The sequence below is a fragment of the Salvelinus alpinus genome, chromosome 17, assembly GCF_045679555.1.
Source record: "Salvelinus alpinus chromosome 17, SLU_Salpinus.1, whole genome shotgun sequence".
Lineage (NCBI taxonomy): Eukaryota > Metazoa > Chordata > Actinopteri > Salmoniformes > Salmonidae > Salvelinus > Salvelinus alpinus.
The window spans coordinates 35,221,654-35,247,746 of record NC_092102.1 but is presented as its reverse complement, the minus strand read 5'-3'; the positions used below and the strand labels follow the sequence as shown (position 1 = coordinate 35,247,746).

General features: G+C 42.9%; 2 protein-coding genes across 6 annotated transcripts; both read left to right on the top strand.

The window, feature by feature from the left end:
- Positions 1-671: 671 nt before the first annotated feature.
- On the top strand, positions 672-18,961 carry nr2c2 (nuclear receptor subfamily 2, group C, member 2). 5 transcript variants are annotated; one of them, XR_011668556.1, is made up of 15 exons: positions 672-2,900; positions 4,288-4,462; positions 5,183-5,281; positions 5,530-5,730; positions 5,847-5,952; positions 6,034-6,213; positions 8,020-8,167; positions 10,686-10,776; positions 10,910-11,055; positions 11,199-11,376; positions 11,520-11,641; positions 11,769-11,908; positions 12,039-12,200; positions 12,588-16,046; positions 16,190-16,232. XR_011668556.1 is itself a non-coding variant. In XM_071348732.1 (15 exons), the coding sequence occupies exons 2-15, from the start codon at positions 4,403-4,405 to the stop codon at positions 16,362-16,364; spliced, it is 1,905 nt and encodes a 634-aa protein (XP_071204833.1). In that variant the 5' UTR covers positions 675-2,900; positions 4,288-4,402; the 3' UTR covers positions 16,365-18,961. The 5 variants fall into 5 exon arrangements, 4 of the variants coding, with proteins under 4 accessions (XP_071204833.1, XP_071204832.1, XP_071204831.1 ...); XM_071348732.1 differs by having other exon boundaries at positions 675-2,900; positions 15,950-16,046; positions 16,190-18,961; XM_071348731.1 differs by having other exon boundaries at positions 2,609-2,900; positions 4,368-4,462; positions 15,941-16,046; positions 16,190-18,961.
- A 1,766-nt stretch (positions 18,962-20,727) lies between these two features.
- mrps25 (mitochondrial ribosomal protein S25) lies at positions 20,728-26,018 on the top strand. Its single transcript, XM_071348727.1, has 4 exons — positions 20,728-21,130; positions 24,565-24,671; positions 24,886-24,973; positions 25,739-26,018. Exons 1-4 carry the CDS (start codon positions 20,997-20,999, stop codon positions 25,926-25,928), a joined length of 519 nt encoding a protein of 172 aa, XP_071204828.1. The 5' UTR covers positions 20,728-20,996; the 3' UTR covers positions 25,929-26,018.
- Positions 26,019-26,093: the final 75 nt, after the last annotated feature.

Genomic DNA, 26,093 nt, shown 5'->3' with positions numbered 1-26,093 from the left:
GTGTACCTAATAAACTGTCCACTTAGTGTCTATCCACCTCTTTCCAGTTCAAGATGTTTGTGTACAATATGGGGAAAGGGGGATACCTAGTCAGTTGTACAACTGAATGCATTCAACTGAAATGTGTTTTCCACATTTAACCCAACCCCTCTGAATCAGAGATGCGGGGGGCTACTTTAATCAGCATCCACATCATCGGCGCCCGGGGAACAGTGGGTTAACTGCCTTGCTCAGGGGCAGAATGGCAGATTTTTACCTTGTCAGCTCGGGGATTTGATCCAGCCACCTTTTGGTTACTGGCCCAACCCTCCTACCCACCAGCCACCCACCATATTGCCTTTACCTAGCATGTGCTTTTAGATTATAGTATGTAAATAAAACTCCTTAAATTACAGTCAGATTACACAGTCCACACAGTGTAACAGTAGAATAACAGGCATGTGTGGGCAGAGAGACCATGTGGTGGTCAATTTCTATATTATCAAATGAGGAGAGACAAACTTATGAGACAATTCAGAATTATACTTAAACTGAATCTTTATTAGTGAGAGCTCTGCAATAGCGATGGCTGGTCGACGAAACACCCTCAGATGATTTGTTGAGAGCCCTGACACAAAGGATATAAATATATTTTATAGCAAAGATACACCCCCTGTCTTCATGACAAACAACATATGTGTGGAATGGGTCACAAGGTGAGAAAGGAGTATCACCCAGCCAGATAGCATTTGCTATGAAGACTGTTCTTATTGTACAGAGTTTGGCACCTAAAACAAGGCTCCGATTTCATCCCTGGTACTTCATATTACAGAAACACCATTCTATGGCATACATTAATTGTCAACTCCAGATACCTCTAACTCAAGTAAAACCCATGTCCTTGACCACACGCCTAGACGAGCTCACTGAGGGGAGTGAGCCTAAGTCATACACTATCCCAGGATAGGTGCAACATCAGAGATGACGTACAATGGTTCCAGACACTACCCCACACATCCTGTCTCAGACCTTATCTCCCCCAAAGCCAAAGGAGGGAGTGACTGGGCACAGACATTGTGGAGACAAGTAATTGGTTCCCCATTAATTACGCCATCCCTTCACATGGTTTGTAATAGGTAAAGATACATATCCACATATGAAGACAATGTTCCCTAATGTCCTCTTCTCTTTCTGATATTCTGCATAGCAACAGGGACATGTGATAGGCAAGCCTGACTTCTCCCTTCTCTGGGCCCCAGGTGACTGAGGCCCATATGAGGAAGGAAGTGCAACTGCCAACACCAGAGTCCAAAGGGATATAATATAATAACAAGAGTTCAACAGTTTTAATCATATAAGCATTTTAAGCAGATAAGACATCTTAATTATCTATGTTACCGAGCTAATTCTGATTCTCCCGCCACAACCACCAACCTGTTTTTGAGAATACATATTCGGAAAACACAAGAAAAACAAGTGCCATGAATGATGTTCTGCCAAATTCTTCGGACACAAATTTTTATTTCAACAACAATAAGCAATGAAGCCTGGAAAAGCAATGTAAAGCCAGTTTAAATATATATATGCACCACACATGAACTAGGGCTTATAGCAAGAACCATATAGGGTGAATTTGGAATAAGTTGGACACTTTTAGTGTTTCCATCTTCTGTAACCTTTTTCGACATCTATCCAACATATTAGCCCAACACATGATACATTTCTGAAATACTCAAGATGTTTCCTAATCACCCACACACACACCAAAAAAATGTGATATCATATTCACAGGAGGCATGACCCACCCATTTGTTTACACTGAGTCAAAACCATATTTTCAGTTCGCATTTGGTAGACTGGGACAGCAGGTTAGATTAACTGGGACACAATTATTATAGTCCTAATTGTACCCCAATGACAATTATATTCAATTTTGTGTGATTGGGAAACATCTGAGGATTTCAGTAATGTATCATGTTGGGCTAAACTGGATCTCTTTCCTCCATTGGAGAAGCCTTTAAGACTGTCCCACGTTAGCTACTCCATGCTGTCCTAATTTAGCTAGCTATGGTTGGTAAAGCAGAAGAAAAAAATACAACATTTAAACAATAGTTTAGATTTCCTCTTATCAGACCAATAAATAAAAGCCTCAGGATTCAGAGATGGGCAGTATTTCTGTAAAACCCAAAATAAGGTTTTGTCTAGAAGGGATACAGCTTTAGTCAAATTTGACTTTTCATAGGAGGTTTAGGAGAACTATGCAGCAGGTTAGGATAATTCATGTAGCAGGTTAGGAGAATTAGGTTAGACATGACCCCTAGACATTTTAATTTTCACATACATTTAGGTAATTTAATACACACTCGTATCCAGAGTGACTTACGCACTTAGAGTGCGTTCAACTAAGGTAGATAAACAACTACATTTCACAGTCATAGCAAGTAAAACGTTTCTGTAACCATTACTGAGAATGTTGTTGATATGCGGGCTGGCTACTTGCAAATGTATTTTACATGATGTCCCATTCTATCCGAATTCCCCCTAGGTGGAATTATTAGGTTTATTACAGTCAGATTTAATAAATGGTCAGATTTACACACCATACTCACCTCTCTCCTTATTCTAAGGAATATTATATTATAAAGAATGTACGCAAGGATTAGGCCTATAATATTGACAACAAAATCTACCAATCAGCTCCCCTTCGAAGAAGGCAGACAGGCTGACGTCAGTCTGTCTGGCTCGCGCCGCGCGCTAGGAGGGAGAAAAGCGCAGAACGCGCGAGGAGGAAGAAGAAAAAACTCCAAGCATGCTGGCAGAATGGGGTCACGAACTATGACCTTTTACAGAAGAAAAACAAAAACAAATGTTTTTTTTTAAATAGAAGACCCAGACCTAAATCTGCAATCTTTCATCCGGTGGTAAGTCTTCACCCAAAATATTTAAGCGGTTTAATGCTAGTGAAGGCATAGTCGAGACAAAAAAAAACTGGATATTTTGTTGTAGCTTGATGCTGTGCAGTTCGAGGGAGAGCTCTAGCCGGTGGTGGGTTTGGGTCTGGATGGTTGTCAATCGTGAGCAGTGCTGTCATCTCTCATCTTATTTCAACGTTAAACTTATTACGTCAGGCAATTCAAATATCCATTCAGTGACAACGCCTTTGAAAACCATGTCCCCCGTGTCAAACTTTTGATATCAACGGAGATATAAACGTGCCAAAATAAAGCTCTAACGCCGAGGACAAAAGATGAGCTGTAGCTGTCAGTGCAGCCAAGTAGCTAGAATGTTAGCTAGCTAGCCGGCTAGTACTACCGCGCAGATGAACCCGACCCTTTTACCTTTGCCATCTCGGGGACAAGGAATTTGGTTTTGATTGCGTAATCATATGCAGGCGCTACTTTTTTTTTAATGTCAGGGTTTTATCATTGCAATAATATGTTAAATAACGGGTATCTCATCGATATAAACATATATATTTTTACATTTAATGAATGGCTGCCTGCCTTATTGTTGGCGAATTGCCAGGTTCTCCATTTTGTTCGTTTTGAATGTCGGAAGAAATTCGTTTTTGATAGACTTGTCGTTTGGCTAGTGAACGAACGAACCCATGGCCTTCCCCCATTGTTTAGCCAATGACAGTCCTCACCGCGGTTCAAATCATAGCCTTTTCTTCCTTTAATGAGAGAGAGACTCACTCCCAAACACACACTATATGATTGGTAAAACCCAGAAATGGAAAGTGTGATGTGTAATTGTGTACACTTACAGCCTTATGCCCTCCACTCCTTAATCAAATCACTGAATAAGATGCCCTCCCCCGGATGAATTGTCCTCAAACAGACATTACATTCTCCTTCAGAGGACAAATCGGTCATGATTGTGCATCTCTGATGAGATGGCTTTGCATGCGAAGAGACTATCACATATCTCTATGAGAAAATGGAACAATGAATAGAATAGAATACCTGGGAAATAGGCAAGATGATACCAATGGTAGCTCTGGCAGGGCATAACCCTCGCCTGGCATATCACTGGGATACTGAGCAGCAAGGGGCCTCCAATCCACACCATGAAATCAAATTCGAAAAAGGAGAATGAGGGAGCTGGCCTTGGTGCTGAATTGCATGAAGTCAAGGGGAGAATTCTATGATAAAAGCACTTATTCATCTTAAAGTTGCTATATTTTGTGGCTGTTGCCGCACACTCTTGTTACGATCCAAATATAATGTATGAAGCAAATGAGGTATTACCTGAACTTGGTTAATGACAATGCTCACGTTTGTTTTCCGTTTGAAAACATTTGCTTAGGTTTGTTCTTATTGAACATAACCCTGCTTGCTGATATAAGAGAGGTTGCACACTGCAGTTGACAGATGTCTTTGGCCTAGCTCCAGACAGGCCCCTCTAATGACCTTACATCACCATGATGACCAATGTGGAGGTGCTTTCTCAGCAGATAGTGGCGTCTGAGAAGGTGACGGAGGTGAGTGACGTGTCTGTGTGTGTGTGGTTGTGTTATTATGGGAGAGGATATGTTTGTGTACTGTACGGTAAATTGTGAGGTAAATTGTGCTTGCATGTTGGTTTTGTGTGTTTGTGTGTGTGTGTGTGGTTATTTTGTTATTATGGGAGAGGATGTGTTTGTGTGCTATAAGGAGGTAAATTGTGTTTGCATGCTGGTTTTCTGTGTGTGACTGTGTATGTGAAAGGGCACCCTGACCCTAACCCATCCCACGCTTCCTGTTCAAAGATTATTTACTTTGCGAGACAAAGGCGATACACTTCCAGACACCCCTGTTTTTGTCTGGTTCAATGAAAGTCAATGAACTAAGTAGACCAGACCCAGCTGCTATTGAATTGGTGTCTATGGGAGACACCCAGTTAAGTAGACCGGAACTGACAATTTTCAATAGTAAACGGCCTGGGTGAACTATCTTAATTCATCCACCATCTTTGACGCTGCTGCTCTGTGTGGCCCGGCAGGTCGCTTCTGACTCCTTGGTTGCCGTGGAGACAGAGGCCACTCTTAACCTTCAGAAGAGAGGGGTCACTCTGAGGGCACAGTCAAACCCCTCCCTCTGACTAGCTGCTGCTGGCTTCCCTGCTGCTCCCACATGTATTTTGTGTGTGGGTGTGTGTGTGTGCTTTGTTGCACATAATTCTTAGGATTTGACTGTTAATGTATTTGTATTGTGTGTTTCAGGTGCAGACCTCTCCCGCTGACTTGTCAGTGATGAGTGGCTCTCCACAACGCTTCCAGATCATCTCCACTGAGCCCTCAGCCACACCGCAGCACATTCAGGTAACAATACCCTACATTATTGACATGCTACTGCTTGAAGTCACTGCCACCTATTGATAGCCTACACACACTGCACCCTAGTGACAATTTCTAATATACACAGATTGACAAATCCCACTAAAAACAAAATATTGTTTTAAAAACTATTTGGATAAAGCTTAAATAATTGTAAGTGCTTCAATTAAAGGGATAGCAGTTGTTTGGATGGATGGATGGATGTGGGATTATGACCCCTCCCTCCCTCTCAGATTGTAACGGACCAGCAGACGGGTCAGAAGATCCAGATAGTCACGACCATGGATCCCTTCAGCGGGCCCAAGCAGCAGTTTATTCTGGCGGCGGCTGATGGCTCAGGAACGGGCAAAGTCATCCTGACCTCCCCAGAAAACCAGGGCACCAAGCAGATCATTTTCACAACCGCAGACAGCCTGGTACCCGGCAGAATACAGGTACGGAAGTAGCCATAAAACCACAAATCTAAACCACAGCATTAGATGACACACTGTGTAACCTTTGACCCCCCTCAGTGACACCTCAGCGACTTCTACTCCTCCTGGTGTTCTAGATTGTGACAGATGCAGCGTCGGTGGAGCAGTTATTGGGGAAGGCAGGGGACGTGGGCCGGCCTCAACCTGTAGAATATTGCGTGGTGTGTGGAGACAAGGCTTCAGGTACGCATGCACACCGCACACACACTCACAGGCCATTGGCCCATTCATACCACTAACCCCTCCTCTCTGTTCTGTTGTCAGGGCGTCACTATGGGGCTGTCAGCTGTGAAGGCTGTAAAGGCTTCTTCAAGAGGAGTGTGAGAAAGAACCTGACTTACAGTTGCCGGAGTAACCAGGACTGTGTTGTCAACAAGCACCACCGTAACCGCTGTCAATTCTGCCGGCTGAGGAAATGCCTGGACATGGGCATGAAGATGGAGTGTGAGTCACACCAACGCACGCACATGAAGATGGGTAGAATTTTTTTTCTTCCCATCCCAACATCAGAAACTCTGTCTAACATCCCACCTAAGTCATGTCTGCTCACAAGGTACCAGTAGGGCAGGGGGAGGCGACTACATTTAGCCGCAGGCAGATTTTTGTCAGAGTGGAAGGCCGGAACATAATTATAATAATTTGTACACTGCAGTGCTGAGCGATTAATCAACATTTCGGTTATTTTTCCTTTTTTAAACAACTAATTGACCAATGTCTGTTCAATTATTTGAATTCCATTTCGTTTGTTTTTTTCCCTGTGAGCTCGATGTGCAGTTTCTGTAGAGATAAATCAAATGAGGCCTGAACTGTGCAATGTATTAGTTGTAGTTTCCAACAGGTCAATATTCTACATAGTTTAGTGCAGAAAACGTGGTAATCAACTACAATGACCATAATCCATTGCGCACCCACTTAACCTTGTCCGGTCTGTGCGGAGCAGACACAGATAGATACTGAGAGAAGAGAGAAAGGGATAGAAAGCAGTTGATTCGCGAGTCTGAAAATAAATTATCTAAATTGATTGATAGTTGGTATTCAGCAGTCATAAAAGTATGCCTTATTGACTTTGAAGAACTACAAAATAGTGATTTTGTCAGACAGTATAGGCAGCAGCTCTATAGATATGAGATTATGACTTGGAATTAAATAGTAAAGTCATCAAATAAAATAAACATTTTATTAAAGTGAAGTAATGTGAATAAATTATGGTTAATAACAGTGATGAGCAGTAATGGGCAGTCACTACCATCATGGACTTTTATTAATCGTTTTATTCAGTGTTGTTACAGCATTCAACAATAGTGCATTTAATGTAAAAAATATATAAAAAATGTGCCAAAACCGAAAAGACTTCAAAAAGCACTAATTGGGGGGCTCCCGGGTGGCGCAGTAGTCTAGGGCACTGCATCGCAGTGCTAGCTGTGCCACCAGAGACTCTGGGTTCGTGCCCAGGCTCTGTCGCAGCCGGCCGCGACCGGGAGGTCCGTGGGGCGACGCACAATTGGCCTAGCGTCGTCCGGGTTAGGGAGGGTTTGGCCGGTAGGGGTATACTTGTCTCATCGCGCACTAGCGACTCCTGTGGCGGGCCGGGCGCAGTGCGTGCTAACCAGGTCGCCAGGTGCACGGTGTTTCCTCCGAAACATTGGTGCGGCTGGCTTCCGGGTTGGATGCGCGCTGTGTTAGGAAGCAGTGCGGCTTGGTTGGGTTGTGTTTCGGAGGACGCATGGCTTTCGACCTTCGTCTCTCCCGAGCCTGTACGGGAGTTGTAGCGATGAGACAAGATAGTAACTACTAACAATTGGATACCACGAAATTGGGGAGAAAAGGGGGTAAAAAAAATATATATAATAATAATAATATTTTTTTAAAGCACTAATCGCTCAATGCAAATTGACCAGAACTAAGCCCAAAAATAGATTACATTTGAAAATAACAATAATTTCAATACTTGATTACATTGAGACGTTGTCACATGCCACTGGGCACACACTGGTTGAATCAACGTTGTTTCCACGTCATTTCATTGAACCAATGTGGAATAGAATGCCCAGTGGGATATGTCTCTTTTCTATTTGTGTGAATACTTGGTTGGGAACAGATTTCCTAAATTACACTAAATTTTTGCTGAATTACATTTTTTTTTTTTGCTAAGAACATTTTGGGTTCAGAAAAAAATCTACCTGCCTGTTGCCGACCCCTGCTGTAGGGTTTTAGTGTTGTTGATGGTGTTTCTGTCCTGTGTGTCCTCAGCCGTGCAGAGTGAAAGGAAGCCCATTGACCTGCCCAGAGAGAGGCCTGTTAACTGTGCTGCGTCCACAGAGAAGATCTACATTAGGAAGAACCTGATGAGCCCACTCATCGCCACGCCAACCTTCATCACCGACAGTGATGGCTCCAGGTCAGAGACTGAGATTACTACTTTGATTGATACTTTGGGATCAAATCAAATCAAATGTTATTTGTCACATGTGCCGAATACAACAGGTGAAGACCTTACCGTGAAATGCTTACTTACAAGCCATTAACCAGCAATGCAGTTCAAGAAATAGAGTTAAGAAAATATTTACTAAATAAATTAAAGTAAAAAATGAACACAAGAAAATTACATAACAATAATGAGGCTGTATACAGGGGGTACCGTTACCGAGTCAATGTGCGGGGGTACAGGTTAGTCGTGGTCATTTGTAAAGTGACTATGCAGAGATAATAAACAGCGAGTAGCAGCAGTGTAAAAATTAAGGGGTGGGGGGTCAATGTAAATAGTCTGGGTGGCCATTTGATTAATTTTTCAGCAGTCTTATGGCTTGGGGGTAGACGCTGTTAAGGAGCCTTTTGGTCCTAGAATTGGCGCTCCGGTACCACTTGCCGTGCGGTAGCAGAAAGAACAGTCTATGACCTGGGGGACTGGAGTCTTTGACAATTTTTTGGGCCTTCCTCTGACACCGCCTAGTATATATATCCTGGATGTCAGGAAGCTTGACCCCAGTGATGTACTGGGCCGTACGCACTACCCTCTGTAGTGCCTTACGGTCAGATGCCGAGCAGTTGTCATACCAGGCGGTGATGCAACTGGTCAGGATGCTGTTGATGGTGTAGCTGTAGAACTTTTTGAGGATCTGGGGACCCATGACAAATCTTTTCAGTCTCCTGAGGGGGAAAAGGTGTTGTCGTGCTCTCTTCACAACTGTCTTGGTGTGTTTGGACCATGATAGTTTGTTGGTGATGTGGACACCAAGGACATTAATTCTCGACCCACTCCACTTCAGCCCCGTCGATGTTAATGGGGGCCTGTTCAGCCCTCTTTTTCCTATAGTCCACGATCAGCTCATTTGTCTTGCTCATATTGAGGGAGAGGTTGTTGTCCTGGCACCACACTGCCAGGTCTCTGATCTCCTCCCTATAGGTTGTCTCATCATTGTCGGTGATCAGGCCTACCACTGTTGTGTCGTCAACAAACTTAATGATGGTGTTGGAGTCGTGCTTGGCCATGCAGTCGTGGGTGAACAGGGAGTACAGCAGGGGACCCAGTGTTGAGGATCAGTGTGGCAGATGTGTTGTTATCTACCCTTACCACCTGGGGGTGGCCCGTCAGGAAGTCCAGGATCCAGTTGCAGAGGGAGGTGTTTAGTCCCAGGGTCCTTAGCTTAGTGATGTGGGCACTATGGTGTTGAATGTTGAGCTGTAGTCATTGAACAGCATTCTCACATAGGTGTTCCTTTTGTCCAGCTGGGAAAGGGCGGTGTGGAGTGCGATTGAGATTGCATCATCTGTGGATCTGTTGGGGCGGTATGCGAATTGGAGTGGGTCTAGGGTTTCCGGCATGATGGTGTGGATGTGAGCCATGACCAGCCTTTGGTCACATACCGAGGTGAGTGTTACAGGGTGGTAATCATTTAGGCAGGTTACCTTCACTTTCTTGGACACAGGGACTATGGTGGTCTGTTTGAAACATGTAGATATTACAGACTCGGTCAGGGAGAGGTTGAACATGTCAGTGAAAACAGTTGCCAGTTGGTCCGCGCATGCTCTGGGTACACGTCCTGGTAATCCGTCTGGCCCTGCGGCTTTGTGAATGTTGACCTGTTTAAAGGTCTTGCTCACATCGGCTACAGAAATCTTGATCACACAGTCGTCTGGAACAGCTGGTGTTCTCATGCATGCTTCAGTGTTGCTTGCCTCGAAGCGAGCATAAAAGGCATTTAGCTCGTCTGGCAGGCGCGCGTCACTGGTCAGCTCGCGGCTGGGTTTCCCTTTGTAGTCCGTAATATTTTTCAAGCCCTGCCACATCCGACAAGCGTCAGATCCGGTGTAGTAAGATTCAATCTTAGTCCTGTGTTGACGCTTTGCCTGTTTGATGGTTCGTCTAAAGGCCTAGCTGGATTTCTTATAAGCATCCGGATTAGTGTCCCGCTCCTTGAAAACAGTAGCTCTAGCCTTTAGCTCATTGTGGATGTTGCCTGTAATCCATGGCTTCTGGTTGGGAAATGTACGTACAGACACTGTGGGGACAATGTCGTCAATGCACTTATTGATGAAGCCGGTGACTGAGGTGGTATACTCCTCAATGCCATTAAATCCTGGAAAATGTTCCAGTCTGTGCTAGCAAAACAGTCCTATAGCGTAGCATCCGCGTCATCTGACCACTGAACGATTGAACGAGTCACTGGTACTTCCTGCTTTAGTTTTTGCTTGTAAGCAGGAATCAGGACCATAGAATTATGATCAGATTTGCCAAATGGAGGGCGAGGGAGAGTAAAGGTGGTCTAGAGTTGTTTTTCCTCTGGTTGCACATGTGACATGCTGGTAGAAATTAGGACAAATGGATTTAAGTTTGCCTGCATTAAAGACCCCGGCCCCTAGGAGCTCTGATTGGTCCTGTGGGTTAGAGTTTGGTGTCTGACTGGTGTTGTGTCCAGATCCAGTCTGCTAGACCCAGGGATGCTGGTGAACATCCAGCAGCCTCTGATCCAGGCTGACGGGACTCTACTGCTGGCCACAGACACCAAGGTACAAACTCTGTTATTCCTCAACATTCTCAGTGTAATCCCTGTCCTAACATGCTGTGAATGGGACCGGTCATTGGAATGAAAGTGTGTTTTTGGTCTCATCACTGGCTCACTGGATGTACCCCCCTCGACAGTCTGAGTCGGGGCAGGGGGACTTGGGGACCCTGGCCAGTGTGGTGACATCTCTGGCCAACCTGACCGACTCCCTCAGTGAGTCCCTGAACAACAGTGATACCTCAGACGACCAGCAGGAGGAGCAATCTGCCAGCGAGATAACACGGTGTGTGTGTGTGTGTGTGTGTGTGTGTGTGTGTGTGTGTGTGTGTGTGTGTGTGTGTGTGTAATTGCTCCTGTATTGTGTGTGTAATTGCTCCTGTATTGTGTGTGTAATTGCTCCTGTATTGTGTGTGTGTGTGTCTTCAGTGCCTTCGACACCCTGGCCAAAGCCCTGAACCCATCTGAGTCGGGGGTGGGGCAAAACCTGGCGGAGGGTGGGGAGTGTGTGGGTGGAGCCACCATCCAAGTGATCAGCCGGGACCAGGTGACCCCCCTCATTGAGGTGGAGGGCCCACTGCTCACAGACACACACGTCAGCTTCAAGGTGGTGGATCTAAACTTTTAAATGTATTCACATTTTGCTGGTGTTCAACCATTTATTTTTGTATGCACGTAACCTTTGAGATTTCAATAATCTGACATCTCTATCTCTCTATCTATTTCGGTCCCTCTCTGTCCCTCCTGTAGCTGACCATGCCCAGCCCCATGCCAGACTATCTGAATGTGCACTACATCTGTGAGTCAGCGTCCCGCCTCCTCTTCCTCTCCATGCACTGGGCAAGCTCCATCCCTGCGTTCTCCGCTCTTGGGTAAGAACACTCATATCAAAGTGTTATTACGCTTTTGGTATTTATGTGTGTGACTTGAACTGTCTGTGTTAGTGTGCATCATCTCAACCAATCATGATTCAGTCCTGTAACCGTGTGTGTGTCTCAGTCAGGAGAGTAACACCAGCCTGGTACGTGCCTGTTGGAATGAGCTATTCACTCTGGGGCTGGCTCAGTGTGCTCAGATCATGAGTCTCTCCACCATCCTGGAAGCCATCATCAACCACCTCCAGAACAGCATCCAGGACGGTACACCATCAAACCTCAAGATCTCCATACAAAACAATGAACGCACTAAATTCACAAAACGCACACCCTGATACAATCAGACACACAGTCCCCAGAAAACAAGTTAATTTCTAATTATTTCTGTTGTAAGGTGTTGTCTGCTGTTCCCCTGTAGATAAGGTGTCTGCGGAGAGAGTGAAGCTGGTGATGGAACACATCTGGAAGCTGCAGGAGTTCTGTAACAGCATGGCTAAGATGGAGACAGACAGCTATGAGTATGCTTACCTGAAGGCCATAGTGCTCTTCAGCCCTGGTGAGCATGGTCCAATTAACATCATACATTATGTTAGAAATACATCATAAATCACAGGCAATGACTAGGGACCCAAGTTTCTCCTGGTCAGGTCACATGGTCGAGACAATATAAATTCTCTAGTTATGAGAAACATCAGACTTGAGTCAATTTACTCAGATAAATTATATTTGACATATACAGTACATGGGTCATTCCACGAAATGAGTGCCTTTTGCGTCACTTTGATATTTTAAGTAGAAATTGTGCACAAAAATACAATTTCAAAAGCCTGTTATATTAAATGAAGTGCCCGTTTTAATATAGACCACATGGAAAATAAATCATATATGAATAAAGAATTTCTCAAGTGCCAGCATTTTGATATGTCCCTCTCTGCATCCTCAGTGACTTCTAGGAAGATTTTAACTCACTTAACCCTGACATTTCTCAGTTTTCACCATCACTGTAAAGCCCTAGTTATTTTGTTACTCTGACAAAGTCATTTCTGAAGATTGTTATTTATTTCATGTGATTATTGGTTCATTTTTAAGGTAAAAAAAAACCTTGTACCTCATTTTAAGGTCAACCCTGTTACTTGAACAGAAATCTCATTTTAATATGGTGAAACTATTCCTTTAAAAACATTTTTTTTTCAAAAGTGTAGTGTAAAAGCAGGTGAGCGGGTTCTTCTCTTTTTGGCCATTTTCTGGTGTTTTGTGGTGGAAAACTGAGCGGGTTTGACCGGTTTAAGATTTTATTCAATTACCCCTATCTGTTGCACACAACAAGCTTCCATTCCCCTGTCATAAGGGGATTTGGCACTTACTATAGTATTTTTTTTCTCTTTAACCTCTTGAGATGGGGAAAACTTGTTTTTTAATTATGTTGAACATGTGTTCTTTATGACAGAATATACAAATGTATTGAAATAAAACATTTTCTTTTCACCAAGTTACACTACTCAATCTCACACAAATTATCAATGAACCTACCAGGTACAACCCCAAATCCGTAAACACGGGCACCCTCATAGATATCATCCTGACCAACCTGCCCTCTAAATACACCTCTGCTGTCTTCAACCAGGATCTCAGCGATCACTGCCTCAGGGCCTGCGTCCGTAATGGGTCTACGGTCAAACGACCACCCCTTATCACTGTCAAACGCTCCCTAAAACACTTCAGCGAGCAGGCCTTTCTAATCGACCTGACCCGGGTATCCTGGAAGGATATTGACCTCATTCCGTCAGTGGAGGATGCCTGGTTATTCTTTAAAAGTGCTTTCCTCACCATCTTAAATAAGCATGCCCCATTCCAAAAAATTTGAACCAGGACCAGATATAGCCCTTGGTTCACTCCAGACCTGACTGCCCTTAACCAGCACAAAAACAGTACATCCTGTGGTGTACTGCATTAGCATTGAATAGCCCCCGCTATATGCAACTTTTCAGGGAAGTTAGGAACCAATATACACAGGCAGTTAGGAAAGCAAAGGCTAGCTTTTTCAAACAGAAATTTGCTTCTTGTAGCACAAACTCCAAAAAGTTCTGGGACACTGTAAAGTCCATGGAGAATAAGAGCACCTCCTCCCAGCTACCCACTGCACTGAGGCTAGGAAACACTGTCACCACCGATAAATCCACAATAATTGAGAATTTCAATAAGCATTTTTCTACGGCTGGCCATGCTTTCCACCTGGCTACCCCTAACCCGGTCAACAGCCCCACAGCAACTTGCCCAAACCTCCCCCATTTCTCCTTCACCCAAATCCAGATAGCTGGTGTTCTGAAAGAGTTGCAAAATCTGGACCCCTACAAATCAGCTGGGCTAGACAATCTGGACCCTCTCTTTCTAAAATTATCTGCCGCAATGTTGCAACTCCTACTAGCCTGTTCAACCTCTCTTTCGTATCGTCTGAGATCCCCAAAGATTGGAAAGCTGCCGCGGTCAGACACTCTAGACCCAAACTGTTACAGACCTATATCTACCCTGCCTTTTTAAGGTCTTCGAAAGCCAAGTAAACAAACAGATCACAGACCATTTGGAATCCCACTGTACCTTCTCTGCTATGCAATCTGGTTTCTGAGCTGGTCATGGGTGCACCTCAGCCACGCTCATGGTCCTAAACAATATCATAACCGCCATCGATAAAAGACAATACTGTGCAGCCGTATTCATCAACCTGGCCAAGGCTTTCGACTCTGTCAATCACCACATTCAACAGCCTTGGTTTCTCAAATGACTGCCTCGCCTGGTTCACCAACTACTTCTCAGACATAGTTCAGTGTGTCAAATCGGAGGGTCTGTTGTTCGTATCTCTGGCAGTCTCTATGGGGGTGCCACAGGGTTCAATTCTCGGGCCGACCCTTTTCTCTGTATACATCAATGATGTCGCTCTTGCTGCTGGTTATTCTCTGATCCACCTCTACGCAGACGACACCATTCTGTATACTTTTGGCCCTTCTTTGGACACTGTGTTAACTAACCTCCAGACGAGCTTCAATGCCATACAACTCTCCTTCCGTGGCCTCCAACTGCTCTTAAATGCAAGTAAAATTAAATGCATGCTCTTCAACCGATTGCTGCCCGCACCTGTCCGCCCATCCAGGATTACTACTCTGGACGGTTCTGACTTAGAATATGTGGACAATTACAAATACCTAGGTGTCTGGTTAGACTGTAAACTCTCCTTCCAGACTCACATTAAGCATCTCCAATCAAAAATGTAATCTAGAATCGGCTTCCTATTTCGCAACAAAGCATCCTACACTCATGCTGCCAAACATACCCTCGTAAAACTGACTATCCTACCGATCCTTGACTTCGGCGATGTCATTTACAAAATAGCCTCCAACACTCTACTCAGCAAATTGGATGCAGTCTATTACAGTGCCATCCGTTTTGTCACCAAAGCCCCATATACTACCCACCACTGTGATCTGTATGCTCTCGTTGGCTGGCCCTCGCTTCAAATTCGTCTCCAAACCCACTGGCTCCAGGTAATCTGTAAGTCTTTGCTAAGTAAAGCCCCACCTTATCTCAGCTCACTGGTCACCATAGCAGCACCCACCCATAGCACGCGCTCCAGCAGGTATATTTCACTGGTCACCCCCAAAGCCAATTCCTCCTTTGGCCACCTTTCCTTCTAGTTCTCTGCTGCCAATGACTGGAACGAATTGCAAAAATCACTGAAGCTGGAGACTCATATCTCCCTCACTAACTTTAAGCATCAGCTGTCAGAGCAGCTCACAGATCATTGCACCTGTACGTAGCCCATCTGTAAATAGCCTATCCAACTACCTCATCCTCATATTGTTTAGTTTTTTCCCTCCTTTGCACCCCAGTATCTCTACTTGCACATTCATCTTCTGCACATCTATCACTCCAGTGTTTAATTGCTAAATTGTAATTACTTCGCCACTACGGCCTATTTATTGCCTTACCTACCTAATCTTACCTCATTTGCACACACTGTAGATTGTTTCTATTGTGTTATTGACTGTACATTTGTTTATTCCATATGTAACTGTGTTTTTGTTTGTCGCACTGCTTTGCTTTATCTTGGCCAGGTCAAATAAAGGTGAAATAAAGGTAAAATAAATTTAAAAAGGCACCTAATTGGTGGAACGACCCACATAGGTATATATATGTACAGTATATCAACTAGATGAGTAGATAAGCATAACTTCATGATAACGTTTCCATATTTACCTCGTAGTGTATTGTTAGGAAACAGCTATTGTGTGTCTCACTAATCAGACCATCCAGGCCTGAACAGTTGCAGCCAGATAGTGAAGTTCCAGGAGAAAGCCCAGATGGAACTGCAGGACTATGTGCAGAAGACTTATCCAGATGACACATACAGGTATGCTGTATGGCAATCAGGATCTTGATAAATCCTTAAACCCTCCCCACAGGTCCCATAAATTCATATGTGAATCTGTCTTTTTCTGATTGGATCCATAAATCACATGTATTAACTTGTCTCTCTATGATTGGTTGTCCTAGGTTGACGCGTATCCTGATGCGACTCCCTGCGCTGCGTCTGATGAGCTCCAGCATCACAGAGGAGCTATTCTTCACCGGCCTGATCGGCAACGTGCCCATCGACAGCATCATCCCTTACATCCTCAAGATGGAGACCGCCGACTACAACACCCAGATCACCGGTCCCACAGCGTGACCCCCCGCCACCACCCCTATCCACCCCCAAACCTCTCCAGCCCATCTCTAGACTTGTACCACGTACCCCCCAAAAAACACCCTAATTCTGAAACCCCCATCTTTTGTCCTGCAAACATTTGATGTAATTAAAATACTCTTCGCAAGATGCAAAGTCATGGAGAAATCCCTTTCGGGCCGTGTTGTTCCCAGAAAGTCCGCTCCTCATCGTTTGTGATTATGGGTCGTAACTATGGGGACCCCTGGATGAGGGTTTGATGGTTCTCTGAAAGAGATGCATGATGGGACTGTGAGTCTCTTGTCCAGATTCCGTAGTTCAGAGCACTTAACCCCCTGGAGAGGGAGCGGTACTGTGGCTAATACGTCACTGTCACCTCTACTGCTTCAGCAAAATGGCTTCAATGTGCTGTAAAGTTGACCTTTTCGCTCAAGCCTTTCAATATGGTTTTATCTTATGCAGGCCTTACTGTACATTCATGCTCAACAAAAAGTATATCGATTGAGTTACCGCTTGCTTCTGCCTCTAATCTCGATAACCTGTATTTAACACTTAGCCGACATAGACTAAGAATGAGCGACGCTTGCCTGAATGTCGTTACATGAGTAAACTGAGACATGAATTGGTGTAAAGGCTTGTTGTGTTTTTGTACTTTGAACTTTACACCAGGTATTACAATGTAAAAAAGAAACATTTAAATGTATGAATAGCCTATGTTATGATGCTGGTTCATGCCTCAAGCTCTGTCTGTCCCTGAAACGTTTTGGTTGAAAAGACGACCAATTCCTCTAAATCAGGAATATGACTTAGTTCACAGTTTAATAGCAGCTAACCTGGATCCTTAATCTACAGAGTATACGATGATGGACAAGCCATTTGTGTACTGAGCCACTCCATTCAGGATAATATTACATGTGCTCTCCACTTCAGATAGAACATCAAATCTATTATTTGTTTCAAACCGAACAGGAGAACAGTTAGAATGGTTACATTTCAATTTTGGGGGGTTCATTTCACTGCAATTGTTATGGAACTTTCCCTAAACCAGTCCATATAATGACAGCCTGTTGCTGGGGAGGGTCATCGATCCTACAGAGAAGGAGTTTAGTAACAGTCTTGTTACTATGTCTGCCTAAAGCAAATGCACATTCATTATATGGTTTAACTTGAACCATTTAGATAATGTGTTGAAGATTTTGTTTGTTCAATCACCACATGACCCTGGCTCCAGGTAAAAGTTGCCCTTACCCATAGATATAAGATCAGATTATCCTGGTAGTTCTAACCTTTACTGTTAGAGAGGTAAAATAAAGTCTTACATCAGTGGTTAGGGGCAATTTTATGGCCACCATTTTATTTTGCTGTCATGACAATCAAGCCTTGTATGACATGATGTCCTGTTCTGTGTCCAGTATTTCTCTTTTCTGTTTATTTATTTCCATCCAGCTGGTATTATACAGTGCACTGAGTGCAGTAACACACTGCATACTGTAGTGATCTCAGTCCACTTCCAGACTTACTTTACAGTGACTGTTTTATTCATATGCAGGTATTCACACCATAGGAAAAATATATATTTTGAGTTCTCAAGACAAAATGTGTTTTCCCTTTAATATTAGCATGATTTATCTATAGTTTCACTATTGAATGAACATCAAGCAGGTATTTTCCTTTTGTATTCTTGCACAGTATATCGTTGTGTGATATAATAGTTTCCAAAATGTAAAAATGTGGTTTGTTGTGAACAAATGTATTTGTTCCATGTTAAGTGTACTTAAAGTACCACACCTCTAGTACCACGTGAAAATAATGTGTACATTGTCCAACAGCAACAAAACCAGTAACACTAATTTATAACATGTAAAGAAGTCATAAGTAGGTATGTACTCTAAAATTATAGGTGTACTGTTGTAATAGCTGGTTTTAAAACCTGCAAAGACTGTTATTTTGACTATTCTGTGAACTGAGCTCTATACTACATGTATTATCATTCAAATGAGTGCATGTCCTTTTTTTTATCAGAGTTTTATAATATTGCAACTTGCCAGTATTTGCCCTGAAGAAAATGAGCATTGTTATTGTTTTTGTATAGTGCATTGCTGTGCATGCAATTGCTTATGCATTTTAGTAAATGCTGTACGAAAAATGTGGAGTTTTAATGTTGTGGCTTACAAATGTTATCAGCCTGAGCAATTTCAATGCATTAACTACTAAATGCAACAAAAACAGTTTTCTATTGTTTACATATGACATGGGGGGATATGGATGGTGTTGTTTTTGGTTTGTAAAAGCCTTTGTTTCAAGTCTAGCTTTTTAAATACAGTACATATAAAAAGTGTCTTTTCCTGTCGAATGTGATATTGTATTTGGAGAAAAAAAGAAACATATTCCATGGCCTGAGGAACTTCACCTTTCACACACTAACCAATGAGCCTAGTAACTTTATGTTTTCTGAAGGTTATTGTAGGCCTACATATATTCTACCTCTTAACTTGACAGTGAAGACAACAATTTGATTCCTGTATCACAGCATTCCCTCTCAGGCCACTGGAACTGCAGTTATCAGTGTAATAAACATATCTTCATATATTTAAAAAGTATGTGCTTTTATGATTTTTTTTTTTACACTACTCTGGAACACGGATGCCAGCGCAGCAGGAGAGGATCCTAATGGATATATCTTTCCAGGGTTGAGGACGATGAGAGTAGTTGAGAGGAAGAAGGCAGACGTTCTAGTTGAAACTGATAGCACATCGGGAGAAGATAAGAGTACAGACTTGGATGGATGAAGGAAGGAAGGATGGCGGCGGCAGATGTGGAACATGGATCGGATGGCGGTGGAAGGAAGAATGGACCTCTGTCCAAAAGAATGGGAAAAGAAGTAAAGTTGGGATGGGAAAGAAGACACCTAGTGTTGATAATACCTCATCATATCTGGTGGGAGTCTGGTTTCTGGGAGAATTGGAGCCCGAATTGTCAAATCCGTTGGTGGAGTTTGGTGAGGGTCACGAGGTGTGGGCTGGTCTTGATTTATTTGTGTTTCTGCTGGAAGTGTGTGTTGCTTATCAGGTGAATTGATGACCATGCGGTGTCATGCTTTGAGCTAAAGGAAAAGTACCTTTCAAAGGGGTATTTGCTGGAATCTCAGAGGAAGTGTATCAAGGAGCTAAAGAGTATTCCTGCTGTGGTTGATGCAAGGAGGATGAATCGTTGGGTCAATGGCAATGTGGAGTCCCTCCCGACCCGAGTGAAGCTGGGGTATGTGTACATTACTGTAAGAGTTTTTATTTCCAGGCCGTTGCAGTGTAAACGGTGTAGAACGGTTGAACATGGGCCTCCCAAGTGGCGCAGCGGTCTAAGGCACTGCATCGCAGTGCAAGAGGCATCACTACAGACCCGGGTTCGATCCCGGGCTGTGTCGCAGCCGGCCGGAACCGGGAGACCCATAAGGCGCCGCGCAATTGGCCCAGCATCATCCGGGTTAGGGGAGGGTGTGGCCGGCCGGGATGTCCTTGTCCCATCGCGCTCTAGCGACTCTTTGTGGCGGACCGGCGCATGCCTGCTGACTTCGGTCGCCAGTTGTACGGTGTTTCCTCCGACACATTGGTGCGGCTGGCTTCCGGGATAAGCGAGCAGTGTCTGGCTCGGAGAATGCCTGGCTCTCGACCTTCGACCTCTCCCGAGTTCGCAGCGATGGGACAAGACTGTAACTACCAATTGGATATCACGGAATTGGTTGGACATGTAGAGTGTCTGCAGGTGGAAGAATCCAAGTTGTGGAAAAGAAGCTGTGAAGTGTTGCAACTGTGGTGGAAAGCATGTAGCTACATCTTTGGAGTGCCTGATGAGGGCGAAAGAGAATGAGGTTGCCAAAGTCAGGGCCATCCAGAGCATTCCACATGCAGAGGCTGTCAAAAGGTGGAGGGAACGAAAGGTACTCCCATGGTGTTGAATAGGCCTTCAATGCATGCTGCATAGTTGGCTTCCCACCAGCAGGATCCAGCAATGTTAAGTGTGGACTTTGTTGATTTTTTTTGGCAATGGTGATCAAGGGTACGGCTAAAGTGGAGGGAAAGTCTAGGAAGATGGACATTATGTGGATACGGCAGAGCAGATTCTGTGAGTAAAATATTTTTCAGGGTAGGAGTTAGATGATGCACTGTCACAAGCAGTGATACCCTCTCAGGCCCCAGAGCCTATGGAAGTTTGAAAAAATTAGGGATTGGGATATAGATCACCATATTGAGTTTCCCTTTTAACCCCCGTACAGTTGGTGGCGGTAATGCCCCCTAAACATTGGCTGCCAACCGCCGTTAAACACCACTGAAGAAGAAGACAATAAACTTTGGTTTCCACTAGTTATCACAGCCACAAAGTCAACATTGGCTATGTCAAAAAATCATGAAAATAAACGTTAGCTTTTGGTATTAATTTAAGGTCAGGGTTAGCAGCGTGGTTAAGGTTAGGTTTAAAATCAAAGTTTAGAAATAGGCAGGGTTCATGACTTTGTGGCTGTGGTAACTAGTAAAGGACCTTAAACTTTACGCATATAGTTTACGTCATCAAAGAGCGCCTAACTGGAGCGCTGTGCGTCCTTTTCAATTCCAAATTATAACGTGGAAATAAAGACTAAAGATGCCTATGAAAGGAAGATTCCCCATTAGACGAACGCTGGAGTATCTCCAGAAAGGAGAAGTTGTATTGAAAAACAGAGTAAAGATTTTGACAGTAAATTACAACACACATGGACAGCTCAGCGACGGAGCAAGGTCAGTTTGTTATACTAGCTAGTTAACCTAGCTGTTTTTGGATAAGTCTTTCAATGCAGAGAGCAATGATATTTCAAAATGATATTTCTGTTTCATTGTTATAATTGTACAGATATGCAATAGAAATTGAACCAGTAGTTCCCGAGTTAACAGTGCGTTCAAGACAACTGAGAACTCGGGGGGGGAAAAAACGAGCTCAGACTGGGAAAATCGTTTAAAATGGTCATCCGACTCTGAATTCCAAGTCGGTAACTCGGGCATCTTTCTAGAACTCCGACTTTCTGATATGGAACGAGAGTTGCCAAAAGTTTGAATTTACGTTAAAAAAAAGCGTTAAACGTTAAATTAAATATGTGTTACGACAATTAGATGGGATAATCTAAAATTCAAAGCTCTCCTCTCCCCAGATACTCATGCTAGTCCCTGTATTATCAGTCTCAATATTTGTATAGAGAAGTGAGGGGATGGTGATTCAAACCGTAGAATAAACTTTAAAGTTACTGAAGTTAAATAGTCTCCCTCTTTATGTTTCTCTCTCCCTTCACTGTAGGGGACAGTAATTCATACCGTAGCTCTAAAGTTATTGGAGTTAAGGAGTCTGAAGTTTTTACACAAGTTGAAGCTGGTTTAACGCTGGGCTGAGGGTGTAAACATTGGCATGGATGTTGCTCTCTTTCTTACTAGTCACAGCGACATAATAGTTAGGGCTACTAGTCACAGCTACACAATACTTAGGGCTACTAGTAAGGTTGCAAAATTCCAGGAACTTTCAATAAATTCCCTGTTTTTTCCCCCAGAAAACCTGCTTGGATGCTACTGGATTTACTGCTTATTCCTGCTTGATTCTGGGAATTTATCTGCATTCTATTTTATTTAACCTTTATTTAACTAGGCAAGTTGTGCTTGATTGACTAGCTAACTTCGACTAGCTACATTCGGTTCAGTATTATGTAGCTGTGACTAGTAGCTAGGGTTGCAGAATTACAGGAACCTTCAATAAATTACCTGGGTTTTCCAGAAATCCTGGTTGGAGGGACTCTGATTCTCTATTGGTTTCAGACTTTTGGCCTCCCATCCCATTCTAACCACCTCTCGCCGGCTTTGTATTCATGTTACCTGATGAAATTCCTGTACAATATGATCTTGTTGCCATCTGATGCACATTCAGATGTCATAAATCAGCACTGCAGAGCGCTCCCTGTACTATGCCGTGCCTTGATTGTATTACTGTTGTATTACTGTTGAAAGACATTCAAAGACTCAATCACAGACACTCTTACTGACAGTTGTGGCTGCTTTGCGTGATGTATTGTTGTCTCTACCTTCTTGCCCTTTGTGCTGTTGTCTGTGCCCAACAATGTTTGTACCATGTTTTGGTTTGCTACCATGTTGTGCTGCTACCATGCTGTGTTGTCGTGTGTTGCTGCCTTGCTATGTTGTCTTAGGTCTCTCTTTATGTAGTGTTGTGATGTGTGTTTTGTCCTATATTTATAGGTTATTTATAATTTTTTTAAATCCCAGCCCCGTCCCCGCAGGTCTTTTGCCTTTTGGTAGGCCGCCATTGTAAATAAGAATTTGTTCTTAACTGACTTGCCTAGTTAAATAAAGGTAAAAACCTCTAGCCCAGGCATTAGTTGCTTTGCAGCTCCCAGTTTCATTTCCAAAATAAAAGTCTAGAGCTTGTTTTAGAACTACATTCAATAACGACGTTATACCAGTAGATGAAGTAGTATAGGCTTGGCCTTCAGCAAATTACTTGTGTGAGAATGATAAAGGCACAGAAAGAGCCTTATCTTGAATAACCGCCTGAGCTGCAAAATATAAAGTTAATATGATTTAGGCTGTCCTGAGCGAAATAGACAAGGGGTCCCAAATGGTTAAGACTATAGCCTATTCTTATTGCCAAATCTGTTTTCCCTATCAGCCACTGCATGTGCTTCTTCAACTATTTAGTTTAAAATTTATTTAGAGACTATATTTAAAGGCTTGTAAGCTAGGGTCTCTTTTTAAGGGGAGCCTTATAATAAAAAGTTATAAAACACAAATAGAGTCCTGCAAGACACCAGTACCCAAAATTATAGCCTAAATTGCAATGCCTACAAGTTGAAGGACTTTTTTTTATTTGGATAGGCCTAAATTAAACATTGAATTATTAAAGTGGTAGGCTAAAGAACTTGAATTTAGCTAATTTTGAATACTCACATGGATTTCAATAAACAAATGAATAAAACTGTTCTATTCTCTTTGATTTAGTTCCTATCGCAATTCACAAATGACTAAATGGATGACATGCTGACTTAACTGAATGAAGGATTAATTAAATGTTGGAATGATGAGTTGCACGCCTCATGCATGCTCTACACTTTATTTGGCTAGTAGTCAAATAGGCCTCCAGAAGGGCATTTTCTGAGGGTGATGGGTGCTTTTCTGAAGGCGCATGGAAATCACAAGCACTTCAACTGGGCAGTGGTGTCGGGATGGAGGGAATAGCCTATACAGAGACTACCTAAGACCACTGCAACAGAGTTATTGTAAAGTGTGGGAATAAGTTTATGGCAGACTTCCCACGTTTAACCTCTCCCTTGTTAATTTCAAAGTCCATAGGTTCATGACCTGATTCATATAAATCATGTCAAATTGTTTTAAATTCATATTAACCGTTAAATTCATATTAACCCCTCCTACAGAATATGCTTTGGCAAGATTTTGAGTGATAAAATATTCTATAAAAAAATATATATTTTGAGAGTTCAAAGACTCCAGTGGTCATACATAATTAATAGATTCACGAAACAGCTACTATTATTCTCTGTTTCATTATTCCTGGTAGATACTACTGGTTATGATTCATTATTCCTGGTAGATACTACATTATTCCTGGTAGATACTACTGGTTATGATTCATTATTCCTGGTAGATACTACTGGTTATGATTCATTATTCCTGGTAGATACTACTGGTTAACACATACTGTGTTATGCTTGTTCGCGTAGCACTCTTCACAGGCCAGTTGGTGTATTTTTATTTTTTTGTTGGTGACATGAAACTGACAAAACCTTAAGTTATTATTGTACGTCAGAATTGCTGCACAAGATTTGTTCAAGCCTAAAATGTTAGGCCGTAATCGTAACATGGCGTTTGTATGTTCATATTTTATGCATGGCTTTTCTTATGATCCTAATGATACGTACGTTCAATTTTTTTTCTTCATATTCCGATCTGAAGATCACTGCTGTCAATGACTTGACCTCGTTTCTTTTCGAATTCCCAGTTGTCCTGAAAGCACAAACTGTCCATCATGCGACAACGAGTTGTTCAGCATTAGCAAGACGCACATAACGCCCCGTATCAGAGCTATAACCCAGTGGTCAGGATCTATGAGTGAGTTGGTACATCCTGATTGGCCATCATGCATCTTTTCTCTTTTTCTGCAGAAAATTTGTGTTCTTCAATGTTCCACAAATTCAGTACAAAAATCCTTGGGTTCAAATTATGATGTTTAAGAACATGACACCATCGCCATTCCTAAAGTTCTACCTAGGTGAGTCCAATTCTGTACTTACTATGATTGATAGAATCTTTAACTATGCCTCTCTTTTACATGCTTGTGCATCTGTCATTACTGCATAAAGTCTGTGGTTGTGATTTTATCTTTAGTCTATTAGGCCTATGTTTTGAAGTCTGACATGGTATATCCTTAGAATTAGAATATAATTTGTAAATTAATAGGATCTCTGTATATCTCGTCCATATAGATGATGGAGAGCAGGTGTTGGTGGATGTGGAGGGGAAGGACCATAAACAAATCACCCAACATGTCAAGACTATTCTTGGCAAGACCGAGTAAGTACTGATAGTACCATAACCTCTGATACCCATTCATCACAGCCCACTGCTTGATTTGGTTCTATAACAGGGATGTATTCATTCGTCGAATTCCGTTGCAAAACGTTTGGTCGGTCACAAAACGTTTTGCAACAAACTGTTTACTCTAGGAACCAAACAGAACGAAAAGGGATGGGAACTACCTGCATTTGTCCAATAGAAACTCTTGTTTTTCAAATGCAAAACATTTTGCAACAGCCTACATGTTTTGCGACAGAATCTGACTAATGAATACATCCCAGAAGTGTAGGCCTCCCTGGGTTGCAGCAGTCTGTTTGGCATGACAACTACAAATGATTTGGCTAAGCATAAACAGACTGGTCCTCAGGCTAGATGCCAGTGAATAAGCCACGAGTTAATGTCTCTGACAGTAGCCTAATGTCAAGAGGAATGTTTAAATGTCCAATGCAGACATTTTTTATTTCGTTATCAAATCATTGCTGGGTAACAATTAATGTACCTTAGAGAGTTTTGAAACTCCCACCAAAACGGGCTGAAATTTCAGGCAGTCTTGTCAAACAGCTCTTACACTAAAAGGGCATTATCGTTTTCACAATTTCACAGAATTATTCCAACCTCAGTGTGGAAATATACACAAGACAGAAAACTCACGTTTTTGACTGCACTAGCCCTTTAAGGTTAGGCGTTACTCTTGTTTAAGTGTATAATACAATATTACTGGTTAATTTGTCTTCCCCCTCATTGTCTATTCTCTCCCCTTAGTGAGGTCCTGCAGGCTGAGGCTTTAGCCAGGATGGAGGCTGCTAACCCAGCCAACTTTGGGCCCAAGAAGTACTGTCTGAAGGAGTGTATCTGTGAGGTGGAGGGCCAGGTTCCCTGCCCGGGAACCACGCCGCTGCCCAAGGAGATGACTGGGAAATACCGTGCACAGATGGCAGCCGCACAAGACTGAGACTGGACAGCAATACTACTATATCAAATATGTTTCACTGGAAATACTGTGGATTTGTTTTTGTACATTAAAGGAAATATTTCAATTTTATGTCAGTGGTTGTAAATAAGGATAATTGAGACTGATGAATTAGAATCTGCTTCAGATTAATTAAATCAAGTGTGT